The sequence below is a fragment of the Musa acuminata genome, chromosome BXJ1-3, assembly GCF_036884655.1.
Source record: "Musa acuminata AAA Group cultivar baxijiao chromosome BXJ1-3, Cavendish_Baxijiao_AAA, whole genome shotgun sequence".
Taxonomy (NCBI): Eukaryota; Viridiplantae; Streptophyta; class Magnoliopsida; order Zingiberales; family Musaceae; genus Musa; species Musa acuminata.
Genome location: NC_088329.1, coordinates 300,150 through 323,730, shown reverse-complemented (window position 1 = coordinate 323,730; position 23,581 = coordinate 300,150). Strand labels below are relative to the sequence as shown.

General features: G+C 41.2%; 3 protein-coding genes across 19 annotated transcripts; 1 reads left to right on the top strand and 2 right to left on the bottom strand.

Moving 5' to 3' along the window:
* Positions 1 to 1,208: 1,208 nt before the first annotated feature.
* LOC135614367 (transcription factor MYC2-like) lies at positions 1,209 to 3,259 on the bottom strand. Its single transcript, XM_065111669.1, has one exon. The coding sequence runs from the start codon at positions 3,043 to 3,045 to the stop codon at positions 1,405 to 1,407; it is 1,641 nt and encodes a 546-aa protein (XP_064967741.1). The 5' UTR covers positions 3,046 to 3,259; the 3' UTR covers positions 1,209 to 1,404.
* A 1,579-nt stretch (positions 3,260 to 4,838) lies between these two features.
* On the bottom strand, positions 4,839 to 16,723 carry LOC103977296 (TATA box-binding protein-associated factor RNA polymerase I subunit B). 13 transcript variants are annotated; one of them, XM_065111628.1, is made up of 10 exons: positions 15,928 to 16,722; positions 13,842 to 14,681; positions 12,848 to 12,972; positions 6,781 to 7,449; positions 6,416 to 6,463; positions 6,193 to 6,303; positions 5,853 to 6,096; positions 5,516 to 5,675; positions 5,324 to 5,402; positions 4,839 to 5,244 (listed from the first exon to the last, which is right to left on the bottom strand). In XM_065111628.1, exons 1-4 carry the CDS (start codon positions 16,631 to 16,633, stop codon positions 6,847 to 6,849), a joined length of 2,274 nt encoding a protein of 757 aa, XP_064967700.1. In that variant the 5' UTR covers positions 16,634 to 16,722; the 3' UTR covers positions 4,839 to 5,244; positions 5,324 to 5,402; positions 5,516 to 5,675; positions 5,853 to 6,096; positions 6,193 to 6,303; positions 6,416 to 6,463; positions 6,781 to 6,846. The 13 variants fall into 13 exon arrangements, with proteins under 13 accessions (XP_064967700.1, XP_064967685.1, XP_064967678.1 ...); XM_065111613.1 differs by having other exon boundaries at positions 4,839 to 5,402; positions 6,193 to 6,317; positions 6,416 to 6,482; positions 15,928 to 16,723; XM_065111606.1 differs by having other exon boundaries at positions 4,839 to 5,402; positions 6,416 to 6,482; positions 15,928 to 16,723.
* Positions 16,724 to 19,629: 2,906 nt separating this feature from the next.
* On the top strand, positions 19,630 to 23,023 carry LOC135581312 (uncharacterized). Of its 5 annotated transcripts, none has more exons than XM_065111559.1 (8): positions 19,630 to 19,645; positions 19,723 to 19,994; positions 20,073 to 20,359; positions 20,666 to 21,001; positions 21,084 to 21,437; positions 21,525 to 22,238; positions 22,325 to 22,415; positions 22,495 to 22,944. In XM_065111559.1, exons 2-8 carry the CDS (start codon positions 19,826 to 19,828, stop codon positions 22,713 to 22,715), a joined length of 2,172 nt encoding a protein of 723 aa, XP_064967631.1. In that variant the 5' UTR covers positions 19,630 to 19,645; positions 19,723 to 19,825; the 3' UTR covers positions 22,716 to 22,944. The 5 variants fall into 5 exon arrangements, with proteins under 5 accessions (XP_064967631.1, XP_064967655.1, XP_064967647.1 ...); XM_065111575.1 differs by lacking the exon at positions 19,630 to 19,645 and adding an exon at positions 22,957 to 23,023 and having other exon boundaries at positions 19,657 to 19,994; positions 22,495 to 22,722; XM_065111566.1 differs by lacking the exon at positions 19,630 to 19,645 and having other exon boundaries at positions 19,657 to 19,994; positions 22,495 to 22,722; positions 22,849 to 22,944.
* The last annotated feature ends 558 nt before the right edge of the window (positions 23,024 to 23,581 follow it).

Sequence of the window (23,581 nt, the reverse complement as noted above, 5' to 3'; positions counted from 1 at the left end):
CTGTGGGGGGAGGGAGGAGAGGAGGAATTCAAGGATAACAATTGATAATATAGTGAAGAAATAATATATATATATATATATATCATTTATATGAGTCTTGATTGATTGTTTACCATACCATACTTAGAGAATGAATAAAAAGGAATAAGAGAGCATTAATTTGTGAATAATGTATATTAAGTAATAGTATCGATAGTAATAATCATCTCAATAGTATTATGTAATGTATCTTATCAATATTGTCAAATGCGCTATACCTCGAAAGGCATCAAGGTTTTCAAAACATGTTTTAGGCGTGGAGCGCTCGCTCGCTTGTCCAAGTGAAACGAGACGCACCTCAATATAAAAATAATAATAACAAATATGCAATTAAGATTATTAAAATAAATAAAGATAAAAATATCATATTCAAATTAGAAATCAAATTGGATTCATTTAACCATCTACAAAATATTAAAGCACTAAATTGTTTGAATCTAATAATAAAATAATAAAATAAAAGAAAAGAAGATTGAACTCAAAATTATAGGAAAAAAAAAATTAACATCAAAATTAATAATTCAAAATTCTAACGATGATAGTCGAGAAGGGAGGAGGAAGAAGAGAGAGTTTTGGTTTGGGAGCACCAAGGAGGAGGAGGAGCTTGATACTATCAACAGTAGGGAAGTTGGAAAGCAAATACTATCAACAGTAGTAGTTGTGAAGTAAGATTTGAAGAGTTTGTGAGAAGAAAACTCTCTCATAATCATTTTATGTTCGTTCTTCTCTCGTTTTCTAAGTAAGTCGGAGATGTTCCAATTCCAGTTCTTCCAGTTCTTTGGGATTGGAACAAACAACAGAAACGTCGATTCCACAGCGATACCATACTGCTCTGCTCTGTTTGGCTGGATCCAACTGTTGCCGACAAGCTTGCTTGGTGTCCTTACTGCTGCTGCTCTCTTCCATTTGCAACCAAACACAGTTCTGCGTCGCCCATAACCCAATCAATCATCTTTCAGTGAAGATGCAACTTTTGAAAGCTTTCTCTGAGTAGATGTGACGGTCATTTGGTGAGGTATCTGAGTTGAGTTTTTGATGAGATCCACTTTAAAAAGACAAAAAAAGGTATCGTAGAGTGCAGAGTTCCAGCTGAACTACTACTACTAATGGCTAAAACTAGCGTGAGAGTGAGAGTTTGAGATGAGATGAATGAATCATAGAGTGCAGAGTTACAGCTGAACTACTACTAATGGCTAAAACTAGAGTGACATTTTTGTAGCTGATTCATGGAAACACGATCGATCCATATGTTTTGTTGTACACCCACCACCTTAGGAAACTCTCGAGCAGACGCTGCACCAAATTGTAGACGACGACAACGACGACGACGACTAGTTACGGATAGTCAGGATGTGGAGAAAAAGGCTATGCCACTCGGGCAAACAGCGCGGCGGTGAGCTGCTCCTGGTTGTAGATCCGGCTCCCCATCTTCACCGTTGCCTGCTGTATCATCAGCTCCTTCACCACCGTCACGTTGGCGTAGTACACCTCCAGCTCCAGCTCCCTCAGCGCCACCATCAGCCTCGCCGCCGGGTGTGCCCTCCTCTCGCATTGCACCCTTATCATCGCCTCCCGACCCAGCAGCTTCACCTCCACCTCCACCTCCCCCTCCCCCTCCCCGCTCGTGCCGGTCTCTGATGTCGTCCACTCGTTCGCCGTCGCCTTCGCCTTCGCCTCCTTGAGGGCGCTGAGCTCGGAACGAAGCCTTCGTTTTTCCGACTCCATGGTTCCCACCTTGGTGTGCAGCTCGTTGATGTAGGCGATGGCGTCGGCGAGGAGGGAGGCCTTGTCCATCTTCGACACGTTGGGCACGACAGAGCGGAGCGCGTAGAACCGTTGGTTCAGCTTCTCCCGGCGCTGTCGCTCCGCCTCCACGTGGTCGATCGGCACCTCGCGGCCGTTGGCCGGCTTCCGGCCACGTTTCTTGGGCCTCTTCTCCCGCTCCAACGTGGCGCTGCTCGTCGCCTCCCGGGCCGAGCCCTCCAAGTCCGAGTGATCCGAATCGAGCCCCCCGCCCTCGGGCTTCGGTGCTGTGGCCGCCACAGCCGTGGACGAGGGCAGGAAGCCCCCGTCATCGCTCCCCCTCGACGTGGACTTGTTCGTCTCCACATAGAGGGCGTCGCCGGCATCGCCCTCACCGGTCAAATTGAGGCTGTAATGCACACGAATCGAGCTCGGGTCTTCGGTGAGGCAACTGGAGCTGCGTTTGTCGGGATGGGAAGGGGGCGTCGGCGCGGAAGGTTCCGATATCCAAAGCATGCAGGGATCCACCAACCCCTGCTCCGGTGGCGGAGGCAAGGATCCGGTGGCGGGGCCGCCGCCGCCGCGGCCGAAGAGCAGCCTGACCTTGCTTAAGATCTCCGAGTTCTGGAAGATGTCCTGCGTGGAGCCGAGCTCGACGACGCCGCTCCCCATGGGGACGCAGGCCATCGTCCGCAGGCCGAACGCCCACGCCTGGTGCGCCCGCTCGCACGGCGCCGCCGCCAGCCGGTCCTCCCCGGCGACCCACACCGTCTCGCCGGAGAGGAGGACCTGGCCCGGGAGTCCGGCGCCGGGGGCGAATGTCTGGGTCATCGACACGAGGAAGAACCACTCGGTATCGCTGACTTCCTCGTCGGCCGCGTCCTCGCCGCCGGCGCCGGAGATGAGGGCGTTGAGCTCTCGGAGCACGCGCTTGCGGTGCTCCTGCTCCGCCGTCGACGACGCGCCGACGCTGGCCGGCTTCCGCTTGTCCTCCTCGCAGCCCTTGTAGTAGCCGTCGCCCCAGCTGAGGGCAGCGGCTCCACCGGCAGGGGAGGACTGCCAGAAGATAGCGTAGGTCCAATTCTCGGGGCCGCCCTCGATGAGGGCATTAAGACGCTGCTGGAGCGTCTCAGGGTTGAGGGACGGCGGGGCAAAGGAAGTGACAGTGGACCGGGAGGAGGAGGAGAAGGAAGAGGAAGCGGAGTGGGCTAGCGGCGGCGGCGGCCAGCGGGGGGCGGGGAAGGGGGAGAGGAAGGACTCCATGACGGAGGCACTGTCGTCGATCCAAAGGTTAATGAGACCACGGCGGTGATCCGACCTCTGTACCAACAGGGCGTGTCAGAGTGCGGTCACCGCTGGTGCAGCTTGCAGTCGAAGGAGTCAGGCAGAGCTTTGTTCATCGCGTCGAGTAACGTTTGGTATATAGAAAGCTAAACGGGTTCATTTTCTCTGCCCGGACTACCTTCGGATCCGGGTCGGATCAACGTCCGGATCGAGAGAGAGAGAGAGAGAGAGATATATATATATATATATATATATATATATATATATGAAAGAGATAAAGCAAGCGAGATTGTGAAGACTAGTAAAGGATGAAATGTGTCTCCATTTCTTTTATGTTTCTCATTATTTTATATAGCTTCTCGAGGAATAGGACATGTGAAGTTGGGACATGATTAAAATGTGAGAGTGGGAATTGTAGCATGCAGATTCGTAGCATAGGGACAAGAAAAGGACAGCCACAGACCAATCAATCTAATGTGTATGGATGATTCATTCCCCCTCCAATGTTTTGATTTCTCACCATTAACTATAAATGCCTATAGAAAAAAATTAAAATATTTTTTACAAAAGTAATAGAAAATTTGATTTCTAATGAGGAGCTGATAAAACATGCAAAAAAAAAAAACAAAACAAAACAAAAAGACTTCCGCATTAGTTATAATATTAAACAATTCTACGATGTGAATAAAAAAATATATTTTGTGAAATTAAATATCTAATTCACTATGTCAATAGCCAAATCGAATATGATATCTCATAAGAGATTTTATCTTTTTAATTAATTTTGTTAGGTTGGATTAAAAAAAATAAATTAAATGAGGTATTTATCGAAAAAGAAATTTTTATTAGTTATATCTCCTCTGTTTGGTGGTCCATCATCATGATGTGATGTGATGTGATGTGATGTGATGCCCTCAACTTAACATGATTAAAATGCTAGATTGGAGCCATGTATGTGATAAATGTGAGAGTGGAAATTTGTAGCATGATTGGCAACAATCATGCTAAGGCCACCATCCAAGCTATATGTCTCCTTGTGATTCCCCCATCATGCTCTTATTTCTCACCTCACCATAAGTAATGGTTGCTCCTCTACCTCATATTTTGGATGAGAGATGTGGTGATTGGCCCATCAATTCAATTTGGTAATAGGAGAAGATAATTTTTAATACATAAATTCTTCTTCATCAACAATGAGATGAGATTAAAAAAATATAATCTTTCTTTTTGGACGCAACATTATAATGTGATTTTCTACCGGTAAACTTAGATAATTTAAGTTAATAAAATAAATTTGAAAAATGAATTCAATCAACTGTCAATCTGTCTTAACTTCGGAACTAACAAATCCATTCAACATCGTCAATTCAAAGGAAAGTAATATTTATATTTTATAAGTTAATAAAATATAATCTTTATAATAATAAAACTAAAAAACAATATTAAGCACATCAAATAAAATACTACAATATATATTTATTTAATAAAAATATAATAAAATAACGTTTTTAGCATCACTAATTGCACATGGGCGGCAGAAAAAGAGCACGTGAATCTTGAACGCTTCCCTTCTCCGACAAGATCTAGATGGAAAGATTCTCAAATAATTGTCGCATCAAAGAAGAAATCCGTTTCAGGATTCCATGGTGAGCACTAAGCTATCTTTACATCTCAGAAAAGAAGAGTTCTGCTGTTTTCTTTTATGCTTATTAATTTTTGAGTATTTATTGAATAACCAAGTACTCCCAGAAAGCATTTCTTTAATAAGGAAATACAAGGAATCAGATGAAATACTACAAGTAACAAGTTATAAATCATCAATGGAATTTGTATTGTGTTATCACAACAATTGTTGACCACAATCACTACAAGTAACAAGTTATAAATCATCAACCTAAAACATTTGTTGACCACAATCACAACAATTCAATCTACAATCACAACAAATCATCAGACCAAACTTGCCTTCACATCAAACGGAGTCCTTTCAGTTCTAGCCAACACGAGGAACATCTACAATTATTTGTTCTAGAATCAGCTGTCACTACCACCATACCCAAAAAAATTCAGTACAAGATAAAGCATCACCGGGCAACAAAAGCAGGAAAAGCACCACCCGTAATGCCCTAGCTGTGGCTGTCGCACTGCTGCAAGCAGCCATTCCCACTCGCAACATCACTGATACCGATCGGAAGGATGCTTAGAAGAAAAAGAAAATGAGAGAATCGACGTCGGAAGAAGAAGAGGAAACTTTTACATTGCCTTCCATGGGGGTGGTTTGTTGTGTGGCGTCTAGCTGAAAATTATAGCTCCCATTTGCTCCTTTCCCTTGTTAACTAGTGTGTTAGAAGAAGAAGAAAATTTCAATTTGGAAAGAGAGAAAACCTAAGCTATACATACTTGATCAATCATTGGGTTACATCAAACAGAAGGAGAGAAATCACTCTACCTTTCTGATGAACAGCTTAAGAAAAGACCAAGCAGCGTCCATCCAGCGAATCTAGGTATCTTCCAAACTGATGCTAAGCAACAGGAGATTTGCATCTTGCTTTCAAGCCCATAACAAAGTGTTTCCAACCAGGCGTGCGGCGGAATGATCATTTGATGGTCTGCAAGAACAGCCATGGTACCGTTGTTTTAGATGATCTCATGCTTATACTGTACTCAAATTTGCAGATTGTGCAGCCCTTCAAATAGAAAATCAAATATCAAAATTAAGCTGGCATTGAAATATTATAAAACGTTCCTGCCTCTATAGTTTTGATCCACAGCTAAAAATGTCTCACCTTGAACCAGAAAAGGCCGCTACTTCCTTTTGAGTGCAGATAAAGTCTGAACTGGCACCTGGATGCTGGTGTCGTTTACATGAAACCTGGCGCTATGGACAAGGACAACTAGGCCAGTGGATGAAGAATATATAATGTGAGGAACATTGCTGCATACGTTGAAAATCTACCATGGTGCTGGAAACAGTAACCAGAGTCCGTGGAGGAAACAAAATTGGAGAGCATGAAAGCAATTGACGTTGTCCTTAGGAACATCAAGACATACACTTGTCAGGATGCAGTTAAAGTTAACAACCAACATAAATCCAGATGACAAACCATGAAACAACTCAATGCTTACCTTGAAACAATGTGTGCTTTAATAATTTTGTAAATCTCTCATCATTTCACGGTTGACTAACTCGCAGTTTCATGACCTCTCATGAGCACTTGAAATTACTGTGTTCCAAAGCTGCAGACAGGAAACTGTCCATTAAAAGCAACAGAAATGACAAGATAACTCAAGAAGTTTGCACCCAGATCACTAAGAATTATGAAGCAATGAAACGAAATGAGTGACCTACCATCTCAGATGAAGGCTGCTTTCTGGTATTCTCCGCCTAGAGTATTCTCTAATTCATCAAATTAAAACTAAAGAAACTTCAGAAAGGATAGTCACAATTAAAATGAAAGTTTGTAGGCAGGAATACGAAGAGTTTGTTTTTAAGTGGTAATGGTAACACAGAGATCCAGCCAATACAACATCAGGCATCAAATAGGCAACAAACTTCATCTACATGGAACGTTGAGAAACAAAACATTTCAGATAACTCTATACTACTACAAAAAATAATGCCAATCTAATGATAAGATGAATTAACAAAATATATGCATACCAGCAAAATAATATGCACAAAATAGTACTTCAAAAACAAAGTGTGAACTTTACTCTTTCTTGTCGCCATCATGAAAGAGAGACCACGGTAGAAAACTCCTTTAACTTGTGATGAAGTTATTAGTTGTCTTGCATCTGATGCAAAAGCTGAGGTAACGTGTTCAAGCTGCTATCAATCCGTTGTTCAATCCAAGCAAGTCTTCTCTCAAATTTCAGGACCCCAAGATGCATCATCCGCATATCAACCTGAGCAACCTTTGCGCAAGCCCGTAATACTATGTAATAATCAGCATGTGCAACACAAATTAGTTTTCCATCTAATCTCTTTCTCTTATAGTGAAGATAACCATCTGTTCTCTTCTGAACTCTAGGAGGTAGGTAATAAAACCCACTCTCCTCCATGCTCAATTTCATTCTTTCCACTGCAGCATTTCTGGAAGGCGTCAAAGAAGAATTACAAAGAGGATCTTTCTCATTTGGATCAGCAGAGTTTGCAAAACCATCTCTGCTGGTTGTACCACCATAATCATCAGGTGATCTCTCTCTGTTTATGTGTTGGCTACTTTTGCTCTGTTCCCTTCTTTTGAAATCAAAGAAAGAGGTAGCAGGTACTTCTCTCTGTCTCTTACCCTTTGAATCAAGAAGCTCATCTTTTAGACCCTCTTGTTGAATATCGTCCTGACACAAAGGTAGACTAAACTCACAAGATTGCCTTCGCTTGTACTAGTCATAATAAAAAAATCAGAAATTAAAACAAGAAAACAAAACAATCATGCAAAGCGATCAAAGCAAACAATCTCAAATTGTTTTAGTTTGTGACTGCATGAAGTTTCAATTTAATTCCAAATTATTCATGCCAGGAGAAAGTGTTCCAGGTTAAATTTCATAGAAATGAGGACGAGTGGCACAATTTAATTTTTATTTTTCATATCTTTTCATAACTTTAGAAGTAAAAGAATGTGACTAACTTTAAACCTGAACATCTAAACCTTGCAGCATAGATCGAAAGAGAATTTTATTACCATCAGGAGTATCCTTCTATACAAAAATTTGCAAGTGTACTGTCACGAACGTTCGTCGCGCACCCGCAACAACTTCGTTCAATGAACCGTTCGTCGCTTTTGCATGCTTGTACAGAGACATAACAACCTGTTTTACCTTGGTTTTGTGTGTTTTTGCTTGTAAAAATGTATGTTCGAATAGGTTGCAACGCTGCAGTGCGATCGCTCGCCGCGCCTGACCGAACTGCCCCAAAATGGCTCCGTTTTCGTGTGCCACGGCTTGTTTTCTGCAAGCCGTAACTGCACGCGAAGCGTCAGTCATCTCAGCACCCTGGAACCCCCGGGTGGCACAAGGCTGGATGGGGCTTCGGTATATTGTCGGACGTTGAACAATCTTCACAAGTTCACATGTTAACTTGACGGGAACTTGCCTTCGCGCCCGGCACTCGGTAAGTAGTTGTTTGTGGACTTGCAACTATTCGTTCTACCTTCTAAAGTCCTTGTTTTCCTCCTTCCCTCTTATCTCTTATGCACGCAAGGTGCTCGCTAAATTGCTTGTAAAGCTTCCCTTTCTGCGAGACGTCGGGACTTGTCCGTTGCTCGTTTTCGAACTAATCAACTTTATCTTTTACAGGTCTTTCGGGACCTGAGTGAGATTGCAAACTGGCTGACCCTTTGCGGATGCATATCGTAAGGGCGCGTCATGACTTAGGCAATCCCAGCTAAGTCCGAGAAGTTGGCGCAATGACGCTTTGCGACTTAAGCAACTCAAGCTAAGTTCACGTCTTTGCAGCAATGGTGCCTCACGGCTTAGGCAATTCCAGCTAAGTCCGTGACAACACGACTGATTTATCATATCACATTAAAATTCTTATTTAGGCCTCTACATTGAATAGATATTGCATGTAGTGCAAATGAAAATGCTTAGAATTTACAAGTACCAAACAAGAAAGTCCAATCATCAATCTACACATGGAAGCCCGATGAAATGGGCAGAGATCACCTTCCACAAATAGACAGATTAATAAATGAAAGCCATCATGTTACTCTAAAACAACCCTATTATCAAGGAACGGTCAGATCCAGTGCTTTCATGATATTGAGCAGTTCTTTCTCAGGTCTAATCCCACTTGCTGATTATCCAGGAATTCAGTTCACCCATTGGCACTCTAAGCAACATATACCAGAAGACATAGCAGTAAATTTTGTTCAGTATAGGCATGACTACTCGGATGAGCTCAAGCAACATATGTTGCATTACCAGTTCATCAGTAGCAGGAAATGAATATAAAAACACTGGCAAACTGTTTGTTGTGGTACCTAAACATAAAAATGCAGGAGCGGATTTCATATGTTTACATATTTTCATATGTTTGAAACATAAATTTAAATGGACAATCCCTAAACAAAATAAGGTTACATATTTTCATATGTTTGAAACTGAAAGTAGAAAGAAGGGTAGAATTCACAAAAACATACTCAAGATGGTCCAATGATAGAGGGGATGAAAGGCCTAAGAATACCAAGTACTTGTTACAAAAGATTTGAGAAAGTTGCACTTAGTCATTAGTTGCTGATATAATCCAAGGGCACAAGACCAACCACCAATTTCTATGATACAACAACTACAAAGTCATAAAGTCCTAACTATTTGGGGCCAACTGCATTGAGCTTTTGTTGCCATTGAGATCTGTAAAGTCATATCTTAAAATAAGAGTATTTAAATCTTTATTTATAGTTTCTATTAAATTTTTTTTAAATCTTATTCTACCTCCCATCATACAACTAATAATAATTATTTCACATCTTCTAACTATCATTATATCTCCTGGGAACATATTCATACAATCTTAAGTAATTTTTTCTCATTTTATCCTCTATTGATGCAACACATGATTATTCACAAATGAAAACATTTTTTTATCTATCTTTCCTAGGAACTCAATACATTCATATCAACATTCTCATCTCAACAACATAAACTTTTTATATATGTTGTTTCTTAACTAATACTTGGACCCACTCAAAGTCATAAAGCATTGATGATCTAACAACTACCTTATATATTTTATTAATATCAAAAGTACCAATTACACAAGATTTCTGACATTCTTCACTATTTTAACCATCCTGCTTTCATCTTACTGAATAATTGATCCGGTATACCAAATACTTTTACTTAATGGAACTTCTTGCTTATCTACCTTAACTATATCCTCTTGTATATACCTATTATTACCAAAATTACAACCTCTTGTATGTCGCTCACCTAGGCACCCGAGTAAGGCGAGGCGAGGCATGAGTGCCTCAAAGAAGGTTTATGTGAGCGTCATTAAGTAGGCGCGATTTGGGTGCGCACCTAAGTTGAATCAAACCGAGCAAGTTCGGATCAGACTTGATTGGCTTCAATTGATTGGATTCAGTGGGTTCAACCAAACCAACTAATAGTTTGCCCTAACCCAACCACCCCCCCAACCCTCTAAGCCTTCTCTCATTGGAAAACCCTAGGCATCCGACCCCGATGCATGGGAGGTGACCGACGACAAAATGATCCTCCTGCATACAAGGAGGTTAGCGACCGAATGATCAAAGGCATGGTGGTGCCTTCCTTCTCAACGAACCACAACGACGAAACCTCCTCTCCCTCTTAGCTCTTTCCCTTCCACATTATGCTCTCTCTCCTTCCTCTCCGGTGGTGCAACGACCCCTCTCCCCCTCTTCCCTACAATTAAGCCCCCCACCCTCTCTCTCTCTTCTCTACCATGCCTCTCTACAGCTCCCTCCCACTCCTCTCCTTTGCTTCTCTCTTTCTCTAGCCAGTCATCTCCACCTCTCTCTTTCTTTCGACAGTCACTTCCTCTCTCTTTTTCTTCGCAACCCCCTCCTCCATCCGCTCCCTATCGCTGTTAGCCCCTACCACTTGCTACTGTCAACCTCCATGCCTCCCCTGCTGAGAGCCCTTATCCCTGCATTCGATTGCCCACAACCCCCTCCCCTGCCTTATACTTTCCACCAACCTCCTCTTGTTCTCAGACCCTACTCCTCCTTTGCAGAATAATGTTCATTCTTCTTTTGTTTTATTATTTTTGTTATTAGATTTGGATGATTTAGTACTTTAATGCTTCTTAGATGATGAAATGAATGTCATTCAATGTTTTAGTGGTGATATTTTAAATATAAAAGTATATGATACTCATGGATTATCTTATTTTTACCTTAATGATTGTCTTTCCCCTTAATTATATTATTTTATAAGTTTTATATTGGTGAACACCTCACTTCACTCAAGCAAGCACCTAGAATTATAGGCATTTCGAACCCTTGGCACCTAGTGCCTTTGATAACACTAATTGCATCTATTCAATCTTAATCTTAATTTCTAAAAATTGTCTTCATAATTCGAGTTTACAAATGATTCCATTTAAACTCTTAATAACTAAGACAATATTTTAGCATATAATATATGCTAAAAAATTCTATCATATAAATTAGTAAATTCGTCCACTATCAATTTGAAAAGGTAAAAACTTAATGTGGATCCTTGATGTAGTCCTATACTAGTAGAAAATTCACTAGACATACTCTCGAATACTAGTGACTATATTATCTTACATATCCTTCATAAGATTAATGGATACAACTTGTTTTTCTAAGCTCATCATAATAAATCTCTAGGAACTTTATGACCTACTATAAATCAAGAAAGGCAATATGCAAATCTTTTTTTTTGTTTTATAACTTCTATTGAATCTAAATAGTATCATGTTTGCATAAATTTTAATAGATTCATTTGCATAGCTTTATAATGTCTGTTGAATCTAAATAATATCGTATTTGAATAAAATTTTAAGCCTATATAGACAGAGTTTAATCTTCAAAAAAGAAACAAAGTTCCAACAAAGTGAGGAACTTCTAGAGATGATCTTGCAACCATTCAAAAATAAGTCCAAAACACAAGAGTTAGGCGAGACCAAGGTTTGCCTTTTTGGGTACCGAACTTGTTTTGACAAACTACTGGAACGGTACATATCGGTATATACCGATGTACTGACACATGGTACACCGGTGCGTACAGGTGGCTCGGCGATGAAGAAAAAGAAAGATTAAGTGGAAGGAGCAGTAAGGAACATAGGAAGGAGGAAGGAAGAGGGAAGAAGAGGAAGAAGTGGAGGAAAAAGAAGAAGAAATAAGAGGAGAAAAGAGCAACAACAATGTACTTGGGAAGCAACGACAACAACGAGGCAACGACATCTTACACAATGGCGAAGCGATAGCAATGGGGAAGCAACGACGATGAGGTGGTGGCACCTTACACGACGGCGAAGTAGTAGTGACAGCAAAGGCGAAGCGACAATGGCGAGGCGATGGCACCTTATGCGAGAAGAGGGCTCACATTCATGAGCCCTAATCTCTTCTTTTTCCTTTTTTACGTTATTTGGACATGGGCCCCATCATTTCTTTGAATATTTTATTAATTTAACTGGATCACTCGGTATAGGGTGGTTCGCGAATCAGTCCCCTATTAGGCCAGTATGTACCGCTCATACCAGGCAATATACCACGACAAACCCTGGGTGAGACTCTACCCTATAATCTAATCAATATGTTTTTGAGAATGCTTCTTAAAGCAGATAAACAAAGTCTTCAAGTGATATTGACAAATCATATTAATATACATTTATTGAAGTTTCTTATAAGAATCTAAACAAGCTCTTAGGATACTTAGCAACAAATTTCTAGATGATAGTACTCTTCAACAAGAAAGAAAAAGTGCTTGTACAAGCATTAAGCTATAATATCATTTTCTAGTTTCAAACCCAACGTAAACAAAAGTTGTGATCGGACTTTTGTTTTCTCCAAAACCGCTTCAAATTATATTGGAACATTAATGACACATGAAAATGAAAGTTCCAATATCCTCGTTCAACAGTTTCATGTCTAATGTTCTAGTTAAAAAAATTAGTTGGGATGTTGTCCTTGTGGTTGTTAAGTTTTATAAAAGCATCTTGAAGGCTGAAAACTGGATCACCAATTACCAATCTGAAGCCAAAACTCAAATAATAAGGTTGCCTGATGTGTGAGATCAGAGCAATAAAAGGGCAGCTGAAGCAATATATTACCTCTTGTTTGTCGTATGTTTCCCAGAATCTTTCTATTAGTGTCTGCTCATCATATGAGGTGGTCATTCCACCAAAAACTACATCCTGGCAGTATTTGAGGTAAGACCTCAAGTCTCTTGAATAATCTGCCAATAAATGAGTATTTGTTAATTAATAAAACACCCACAAGTAGTTTCTCTAAGATCAGCATAAAGGAAATGAAATATATAAATTAAATGATGATATGTACATAAGAAAGATCAATGTATAGCTAATTACATAAATTTCCAAGGAAAAAAATTTAAGGGTGATAAATAGCCTCAAGAACTTTTTATTGCTCCAGTTGTTCATTCATTTCTATAAACAAAAGATTTGTTGTAATAGGAAGCAAAAAAGTCAATGCATACACTAACAACTAACCTATCAAAACTTTCCATGGTTAGGCTCTGCTTAATGGGATCTACCTCCAAATATGAAATGCGACAGCATAAGTATGTGTAGAAAGTAGCAATCAGGAGTAACACAACCTGTGGGATATACAGATAACCAAATAAGCATGTAAATCCTGACCTAAGCATGCTGGCCTCATCCACTTAACAAGAATAACCAGCTTGCAGGGTCAGAGTTTGGTCCAGCATAGTTTCCCTTCCTATAGAGTCTCAACAACATCCAACACATTTATTTCCAAAAAGGTGCACATTCTCACTCAATTAGCCTAAATTTACCTGACACGAAAAGTCCAACATCTTATGGGTTTAGATTAACCTTGCTATAAGACCAAAACCTGCCCCAGTCAGACCAACTGCCAGTCCTATTGTCTAGGTTGCCTAGTTTCAAAAACAGAAATCATGAAACATTTTAATGTTCATATCATCAAATCTAGACACGTGAAATTCAAAAGAAATTCAACCAAAAAGAGACTGTAGGAAGTCCTGTGAAGCCTTTCCGTAAATATCAATCATGTGCATAATCATTGACTATTGACAAGACTAAAATAGTTTATAATTTAGTTTACCATGCGCGGTGCCGATCTTATCATGTGCAGCTTGAAGAATGTCCAACAGCTCCTTAGTGTTGAAATCAGCACTCTTGATGCTTGACATGTTCTTAACTGCTGAGGAATTTGTAGTGAAGCAAGATCCTTTAGCACCACCAGCTGCATCTCCAAGCTTCCCTGCAGGACTCAAACTGAAGACATCAGGATTTCGAGTTTGACATCTTGGGGTGTCACTTGCATCCAACAAAGTCATTTCCCAGAACCCTTGGCCATGTATGTTGTACAGGATTCTTACTGTTACAATCAGAATTGCCATAACACAAACACGAGTTGGAAGCCTAGATGTGTTACAAGACAACCATAGATCTGCAGGGATTGACCACTCATAAAGGCGGCATGCTTGTGGAAGAATCTTTTCTATTGGAAGAGAGAGATCTTTCAGGTACCGAGATGCGATAGCATAAAAATTCACAGAAGGAAGGTTCAGTCCAATTTTTTGTGCAATAGAACCAGCTACTGCTTCTAATTGCCAAGATCCAATAACTCGGACAGGCCTAAACAAAAGCCTCGAACTTAATGGGCAAGAACTTGACGAACTTCCAAGATACTTATCAAGTACCAAAAATGCTGTGAGGTAAGGAAGTTTTGCCTCTGATGCCCATTTAACTATATCGGTTGGCAGAATTGCTTCTCGTGCAATATGGCAAGCCAAAAAGGAAATAGCAAGAGAGGAATACACAGGAATTGTCTTTCTCAATGCACGAAGCCATATATAAATAGCTCTCCGTCCAACTGCATTGCGTGGCTCTGTTGTATATTTAGCTTTGATATGCTTAGCAGGTGTTTGCACTTCTGCAACTAAACATAAGAGAAAATTATTTATAAAAACATTAAAAAGCTACACATTTGCAAATAAGTTGAGACAAACATGTAGAGAATGTGAACAGTTGATAAATAGGCAAGACAATTAATGCATCAAGCAACACTAAAGGAATAGTTCTTACATGAATGGCTTAAGTGTTTTCAGAAAGCACAACCTTGAAATTGTGAAATATCTACCATCAGGCATAGTTTTCTTATAGGCCAAAGCAGAAAGAGGCTATATTTTAGATGTAATATGGACAATTTTGCAACATGGTTCAGTGTAGCAAAGGAAAAAAAATCACAAATGAGGAATTATATAGGAAGGATGTTTAATCAACAAATGGATCTGTTTACTCTCACAACATGCACCTTCCACATTTTTCACAAGCAGCGGTCCATAAAAGCTTTACACACAGATGTATATTCATACAAAACAGAAAGTTCTGTTGAGTTTAAATATGCTACAAGTTGGCAATGCATGTTCTTCATCTATCTGCATTCTCAGTTACAATGGTGCAGATCCACACTGCAAGGTAATCTATCACAACTGCTTTGGCAAAGCTTAAAGATCTTGGAACATGGAAAAGGAGGGGAAGCAACTTGTTGATAATTGGCCCAAAAGCATGACTACCCAACTGATCACAGGATTTGTTTGCTGTCATGAAGGTTTAGTTTCTAGCTTATAGATGATGGCAACAGATAGGTATTGACCTTGACCTTGACCTCTCACATTGATGTCACAAAAACAAAGGAAAATAACCATCCTATTCAAAGAGAACAGACAAACAGCTAATGCAAACTCAATCATTAAAATTGTTCAGGTATACGACATAAGGACATTTTCCAACATTAGACATGCTGCCAAGAAGACATCATGTATATTTTGTTGCACATAAAGAAAATACAGTGAACCCCAACTTTTTCAGGTAAGATAATAGCCACTGAATAAGCAGTGAATCTTTGCGTGAGGGTCCAAATGCATGATCACAAGCTGTAGGATTCTGGTGTTGCTTTTTCAGGATTTTAATTCAGACAATCTCATGCCACTTGAAAATTTTCAAGATACTTTCCAGCTAGAAGGAAGCTGCTAAAATTCTAAAGGTACCAACATACCAAGTTATAGCCTTTCCGTGCTTCAAAATATGATCTTTATGGTTGGATATGTTGTGTCCAACCAAACAAAAATAGGATAAGAACTATTCAAGGGAGATAGAAGCATAAAGATGGACGAGATCTTTACCAAGATTGTCATCCCTTGATTGTGAGACAGTAGCCTCGGACTCGGCAATCACCTTCTGTCCCCAACCCTCATCAAACACCATGGAAGACGCTACAAACCGCAACCAGATGGTGCCCGCGAGGCCGCAGATCAGGGGGCTCACGCCAAACTTCTCTACCAGAGCTTCACACTGGAGCTGCAGGATCACCTGCAACCCCTGCACGTACCGAAGCCGGATCCCCCTCGCGAGTGTCTCGGCGTCGAGGCAGGGGCCCGCCCCGAAATCCCTCGGCTCCGACGGCTCATCATCGAATCCGTACGGCAGCGCCTTCTCCTGTTCCTTCTTCACGGCTCCGCCGGAGCCGGCGGCGAGGGACTTGGAGAGGGACCGAAGGACGTCGTCCTTGGAAATCGCGGGGGCGGCGGGGTCCTGCGAGTGCTTTTGGGCGCGGTGGCGGTGGATGTGGTAGAGCGCGCCTGAGCCTTGGGCGTCGCCGAAGACGTCCTCCTCCGCGTAGCCGGTGTCGAGGACGTCCTGGCTCTGGGAGCCGCAAAGGCGGCAGTAGTAGAACCCGTCGTCGCCGCTGTCAAACTCGACGCCGCCGCACGCGTCGCAGAAGAGGCGGGGGCCGGCATCGTCCGGAAGCTCGCGCTTGACGGCGTCGGGACGGCGGTCGCGCGCGTCGAGGTAGGAAGGGAAACGGGAGCCCCAACCGAGGTCGTCCATCGCTACGGCGAGGCGAGGCGAGGCGACGGGCCTGCGGCGCTCGGCCGCTATTTGTGGCTATATGCGAAGCGAAGCGAAACGGGCGGCTCGGTTCGTAGCGGAGTGGACCGAGTCGGTCTTGTTGTGGTTTGGACAGCCCAAAACATGTCCACTTGATGTATCTGTTAAATTGGGTTTCTCCTGTTCGACCCTTGGAATCTCGTATTATTACCACCTTATTGTTTCCTCACATTAACTTGAATTATTTATCTAATGTGTTATAATTATTTCTTACGGAATTCAATCACACCAACAACCTTGCAATAGGATTAGACCAAAACCATGACTCTATGACTCGACAAATCTAATAAGAATTTGCTATAACAACACGGGTAATTCAATCATCTTCTAAACTAATAAGATTGTTGTTAATCATGCAATCTAACCAGGTTTGAACGTGCAACTCGTCCAATTTGAATAACACGTTGCTTGATTATTGATACGGCATATTTTGGCCCCTAAGACACATCAGGTCAGAATCCGTACTAAAGTACTGTTCGACCTCGAGAACCCTGAGACAACATCGACCCCAAGACACGCTAAGTTAAAATCCGTAGCACTGCTCGATCTCAAGAGCCCCGAGATAGCGCCGCCCCCAAGACACGCCAAGTCAGAATCCGTACTAAAATACTGCTCGGCACGTGAACCATGCTAACCTACGTACGACCGACCCACGTACAGTAATATAAAGACCTCTAGCCAGCATTTGGCTAGGAGGGAAAAAAAAAGGGGTGACAAAAATCAATTGATCACTCTACAAACTTGCTCGTTGGAGGGGCCTCCTCAAGTGATCCCGACGAGGGTCATTTTTGTAGGAAAACACAACCACCTCACGAAGGCGAGCTGCCAACCACTCGAGAATCGTCATCTAGTGCACGAAGGAGAGCAGCCAATCGGTCCGGATCCCGACCAATGCTAAACAACACTCCTTCTTGAGGGCGCGGCCACCTCGCGAAGACGAGCTGTCAACCACCCCGGAGAATGAGAGACGCAGTTTGGCATACACAGCATCCGAATTGGCACACCAAGGAACGCTGATCAACACCCATCGCGAGGGCCTGATTGACCTCGGTATCCAGCTCAGTTGATAGAAAACTCCCGACATCGACCCGTGGATCAGGTCGTGCTAACTCACTAACCACGGCACAATTTTTTCACTAACAAGATCTATTTATAATACCTACAACATATACTACATATCTACAAGGTGATTTATTTATAGGTGAAAACATAGAGGTTAAACAAAAAAATTAAGAGAGTCCCTCCCGATTATCTAAATATTATCATAATTGAACTTTTATTTAATTATAATCAGAATCAAATTAAATGTATAATATATCATATCTAATTAAATAAGATCACATAATCTAACACAAATTAGTTATTAATCTATATATTTTTTTTATATATAAACATAAAGGGTGAAAACATAATTCATTCACATAATCATTCTATTAGTAGTTAAAGTCTTCATTGTTAGGTTAATTGAAACTTTAAAAAATTATCACATGATATTTTGAACCTATTAACCCTTGATGAGTGGATCTATTATATTATCACAAAGACTAATACTTAGATAAAATAAATTATATGATTTTAATTTGAGCTCTCGATATTTGACGAGTAAGTTGTATACGTTATATCATAGTTTATATCAATGACCGACTAATACCAGGGTTATGTTTTATACCCATTGAACTATCATATTCCTATTTTTAAGATTGTGAAGTTTAAATAATATAAGATTAATAGTCTTTCTTAAATTCTTACATATACTTAGGATGGAATATGAAGTTCAAATTGGTGATAATTGATATAGTTACGACAAATGTTAGATGATGAAGATCAAAAATTTGATTTGAATATCTCTCAGATAAGAGACTCTTATTAGAAACATATCTAATAAGATCCGATTAAATTAATTAATCATCTTGTACTCGCATTAAAAACATATATAATAAGATATTTTAATAATTAAATTAATTGATAAGTAGGTGATCATTGGTGTGGCTCGTAGATTCGCGAGGAATTATCTATTTTGGACGATGAACGTGCTTACACGATTTTATCCTTTCGAAATATGTGAACTTCAAACGGGATTAAGGTGGAGCGATGACAACTTTGGAGGATGAAGGGTGGAGGATGGGGTGGTGCTACTCAAAGCGAGAGTAGGGGCGGAGGCGATTGTGTGACCAACAAAGGATATTTTTGTTAAACTGACGATGAAAAAAAAAAGTCTCAAATAAAAAATCAATTAGGAGGCTGCTATCGCCTAAAAGTCCAATACTAGAATTTTTTTTTAATGTAAAATACTTTAAAATACCTTATTATCATTCATAATTCTTATTGAATGTCCTTAAAGGAATATTCCGGGCGGCTACTGGTCTAAAAGCCACCCTCGAGACCAGCGAAACCTTTTCTTTGTCTCACGTGACCGCTTTATTTCACGTGATTTTTCCACCCACGTAGCCACGCGTCTCCCCCTTTATCTCCTTTATCTTCCTCTCGTCGATCGCTCTCCCTGTCACGTGACGTCTCGACCTGGGATACCGTACGCACGTGTTGACCCACCCACGGGAGGACACATCGTCCGAGGCCCGACGTGGGGAACGCCCGAGTCGCGTTGGCCGCAGGGCACAGCTCCACCACGCGGTAACGTGGTGGTGAAACCGCGGCAGGTCTATCGTTGGATCGATATGGGCCCGGCCCTTGCGGTTTTCTATCATTTTCGTCACCACGTGTCGATCCTAGGCTGGATAGTCGTATGACCAAATTGTCCTCCCCCTGTTTGACCAAATTTACCTGGATACCCAGCATCATCTTCAAAGAACGAAGAGTTACACGAAAGCTCATGATGGCACATCCGGTGGTTTCAGCCTCCGTACAGGGGTATTTTATGCGTGGGTACATCCTACAGAGTTCTCTAATGCCATGGCCAAAGTGCTACGCTCTTCGCTTACCCCACGGTGAATGGTCGGTAAAGTTCACATTTCTTTTCCCCCAAACCCTAAGCGGTCGGTTACACAGCTGAAGGATAGTATTGTTTCCAGGTTTGCTGCATTCGACGCGATAAAGCTCTCAATTCCATTTGGAACTGTGGTAATCTTTAGCTAAGAGCATCGGAGGAGCAGGAGTTGGAGGAGATCGCGGGCGATGGCGGCAATTGCTCTGGCTTCGCTCCCCCTAGGGTTCCGATTCCACCCCACGGACGAGGAGCTCGTCAACCACTACCTCAAGCGAAAAATCACTGGCCGGATCAAGTCCGAGATGCAGGTGATTCCCGAGATCGATGTCTGCAAGTGCGAGCCGTGGGATCTTCCAGGTGCTTCTCGTTTCACTTAGTTTTTGTTCGGTTCTGATGGGAATTTCTTTTGTCGTAAAAAGTTAATCTTGGTCGCAGAAAAATCCCTAATTAGGTCGAACGATCCCGAGTGGTTCTTCTTTGCGCCCAAGGATCGTAAGTATCCCAATGGTCACAGGTCTAACCGGGCCACTGAGGCCGGCTACTGGAAGGCCACGGGGAAGGACCGGATCATACGTTCCAAGTCTTCCGCGGCGAAGAGTACAATCATCGGCATGAAGAAGACGCTGGTCTTTCATCGGGGGCGAGCTCCCCATGGCGTCCGGACTAACTGGATTATGCATGAGTACCGCACTACCGAGCTTGAGTTCGAGTCTGGCGATCAGGTCTGCAGCTCTGCTTTTGCAGTCATTCTTTCTGCTCGGATTCTCCCAATCTTTTAGTCTAGGTGCTACTGTTACTTAAGTTTCTATGATAGGTTCGTAGCCATGCAATGGAGTATAATTGATTGTTCGGTGAAAAAAAAATGATTGTGTTTTCTTCGCTTCTTCATCATGACCTATGCTTTACTTTGGACTTTAATAGTCTGTTTGCGTGAAGCTTTCTTAAAATTTTGGTTGTCGTTGATCTTGCTATACTGATGGTGTGTTTTTTTTTTTTTTTTTTTGTGTATATTTTACTGTTTATTTTAGGGTGGTTATGTTCTTTATCGCTTATTTAAAAAGCCAGAAGAGAGGATTTCAAGCACCAATGCCGAAGAGATGGAGGTAAATGGGTTCTCCCCTGGCGATACCCAGCATGATGCAGATATGACGGAAGAAATTGAAACCCAGATGAATCATGACTCTCCAGAGTCGGACTTGCAAGAAGAGCCACAATCTATGCCTGATTCTGTTCAAAAGCAACCTGCCGATATTGAGATGTGGTTGACTGGTAAAACTGATGGTTCAACTAGAGTCTCTGTGAAACCAGAGATGAATTGTTTCAATTTGGATTCACCTGATGAAGAGGCGAAAGCAAGAGAAAAGGTGCGGTTAAAATGAGAATTTGTAATGTTCACTTTTGTTGATCTTACCTTCTCCACACTCAGGTCTACTACACAAACTGCAGGCTGATCCGCCGCAAGATGCTTTCGCCAAATTTTGCGACCAGGAGTTTGCACAGATAGGTCATGGTGTCCCTAATATCAGTTCCCAAATTATGCCTCACTCAAGTTATCCTTTACTTAGCGATATCAATGAGGAATTACATATAGGATTATATCCGGTTGATAGTACTGTTGGTGATGATCTGGATGCAATCTTAAATTCAATACTCAGTGTAGATGATTGTTCTTCTGGTGCATCAATCATTCCAAAAGAACCATTTGCTGAGAGTTTACCTGAACACAGTCCCTGGGACTCAGCATCACACAGGGATGGTGACTCAAGTAGTGATATTGAGACTGAACCGAGTTTACTGCAGGTAAGGATGCCTGCGTTGTAAATTGAGCAGTGACTAGAAAAAAATTATGAGTAAAGTTTCTAATTGCAATTTCTTTTTTTAATTCAGCATGCTGCAGATTTGGAAACTTGTGATTGGTGCTGTGGGTCATCTCTTCTGCCAACTGATTCCTTGCAGATAGATGGTTCTGTTGTTTCTCCTGGCGCAACGATGCAGTTGAGTACTCTATATGAAAATGCAAGTCTGCTTCCTTATGACATTAGTGGGCCAGATGTGTATTCGGTGGACTATGGTGCAGAATCCTTGCAAGATTTGTTTAACAGCTTGGAGGAACTGGGTAGCCAGAATCCTATATCTGATTGTAGGGATGATCTTGAGGGGACTGGAATCCAGATTAGGAGTCGTCAGGCACAGCAGTATCAACCAAATTCAGACAATTTATTATTGAAGCAGGGTACTGCAGGAAGAAGGCTTCGTTTGCAAAGTTCAATTAGGAAGGTACAATTTGGTAGTGCTAGTGATGAATTGAGCAGTACGAATGATGATCGAGACAAAGAATCAACTGCAGAAGCAAAACGGGAATTGTTTTATAGCATGGAGGAAGCTATATCCGAGAAGAATGTGACAAATAGGGATGATCTTATGGATTCTGGAATTAAGATTAGGGCTCAGCAAGTGCAGCATTCTGCAAATAAATTATCTACGCAGGAGGTTCAAACATTAAGTGAATTCACTCGACATAATGAGCTTCAATTTGGATCCATTTCTGATGGTGAATCAAGTATCAGAAGCAATTTTGAGGATAAAGTTGGAAGAACAGAGGTGAGGATTCTTTTGTCATTATCTATACGACTAGGTTCGCTTATTTATACCATAATAACAAATAGATGAAACACTTCTGTCTGCAGGCAGGAGACCATGCGGATGATGGCATATCTGAAAGTGAGGAGAGTAGATTGCCTGCTTTTCTTGACAAGCTTGAGGACTTATCTATTCATGGTAAACAAGATCAACACTGATCCTCTCCTCTTGTAGTGTTCTGGTTCAATTCACAGGCTATGCCTTCTTTTTGTTTCAGATGCAGATGAGACATCGAGTAAGTACCAAAAATCCAAATCTGTGCTCAGGTCGAGAAGAACGTCGACAAATGACAGTGGCAATATACCGACATACCCTTCAAATCGAAAGGCACCAAGGAACCAGTCGGTTGTCGCTTACATGATTTTTTTGGTTTTCTTGGTGGTCATCTTGCTGCTGTGTCTCAGGATATGGAGGAGCATGAACTATCCAGCTGTATAAATGTCAGGTAGCTCTATAAATTTCTTCCTTAGTATATAAAGAAAGTATTCCTTGGAGTTTAGTTTTTCTGATGTATATTATTTTTGTTTGTGCATGCAAATTATTATCCTGCCTGTTCATCTGTATGTACAAGATTGAGCCTTTGTGTGTGATCTTATGATAGTGTCATAAGATCTTTTCTTCTAGTACTCGGAAATAGAAGTATGTAAGCTCATGACATTTGAAGTCATCTCTTCATCAGTGGCAGCAGCAAAAACAAGCTGATGTGCAGGGTTTTGAACAACAAGATGAAGCTTAGGATTTACCCAGCAGAATCTGATTGCTAGGTTGGTATTGCCAACCTATTAAGCATGAAATATGTATTATCATATCTTTTTTTTTTAATATATTAATTATAATATCCATTCAAATATGTATTATCATATCTTTTATGGGTTGTTTATCTAATGAATTATAATTATTTTATCTAAAGAGATAAGATAATAGAAAAAAAGCTTCAAAAATTCAAAAGACTAGAATGGAATCAAACTATTAAGCATGAAATAATTGCTAATACAAATCAAGACTAAGAAGCAAATCGTAAATAATCGAAGGACTGAGAAGGAAAACAACCCGGTGGCTGAGACAGTGTTTGTTGCCTTTTGGAAGCCAGCCAGCCAGCTAGCTAGAATACTAAATTCCCAATGATTGCTTCCTCATGTTTCTTATTTAGTAATTCTTTTTATCCCGTAAACACTAGTACTAATTGCTTCTCCTTTCTTCATCCACACTTTTACTTGTTTGTATCGCAGCAAGCATACAAATCACACTTTTACTTTTTGGATTCCTCAATTTTAAAGCTAAGAAGCAACAGAATGGTTAATTTG

Coding starts and splice junctions, on each gene's coding strand:
- LOC135614367 (XM_065111669.1), bottom strand. CDS start 3,045: ATGGAGTCCTTCCTCTCCCCCTTCCCCGCCCCCCGCTGGCCGCCGCCG.
- LOC103977296 (XM_065111613.1), bottom strand. CDS start 16,633: ATGGACGACCTCGGTTGGGGCTCCCGTTTCCCTTCCTACCTCGACGCG. Junction 14,682..15,927: donor ATCAAGGGATGACAATCTTG/GTAAAGATCTCG, acceptor TCTTATGTTTAG/TTGCAGAAGTGCAAACACCT. Junction 7,450..12,847: donor AAACATACGACAAACAAGAG/GTAATATATTGC, acceptor TATTATGACTAG/TACAAGCGAAGGCAATCTTG.
- LOC135581312 (XM_065111575.1), top strand. CDS start 19,826: ATGGCGGCAATTGCTCTGGCTTCGCTCCCCCTAGGGTTCCGATTCCAC. Junction 19,995..20,072: donor CGAGCCGTGGGATCTTCCAG/GTGCTTCTCGTT, acceptor TCTTGGTCGCAG/AAAAATCCCTAATTAGGTCG. Junction 21,002..21,083: donor AGGCGAAAGCAAGAGAAAAG/GTGCGGTTAAAA, acceptor CACAAACTGCAG/GCTGATCCGCCGCAAGATGC.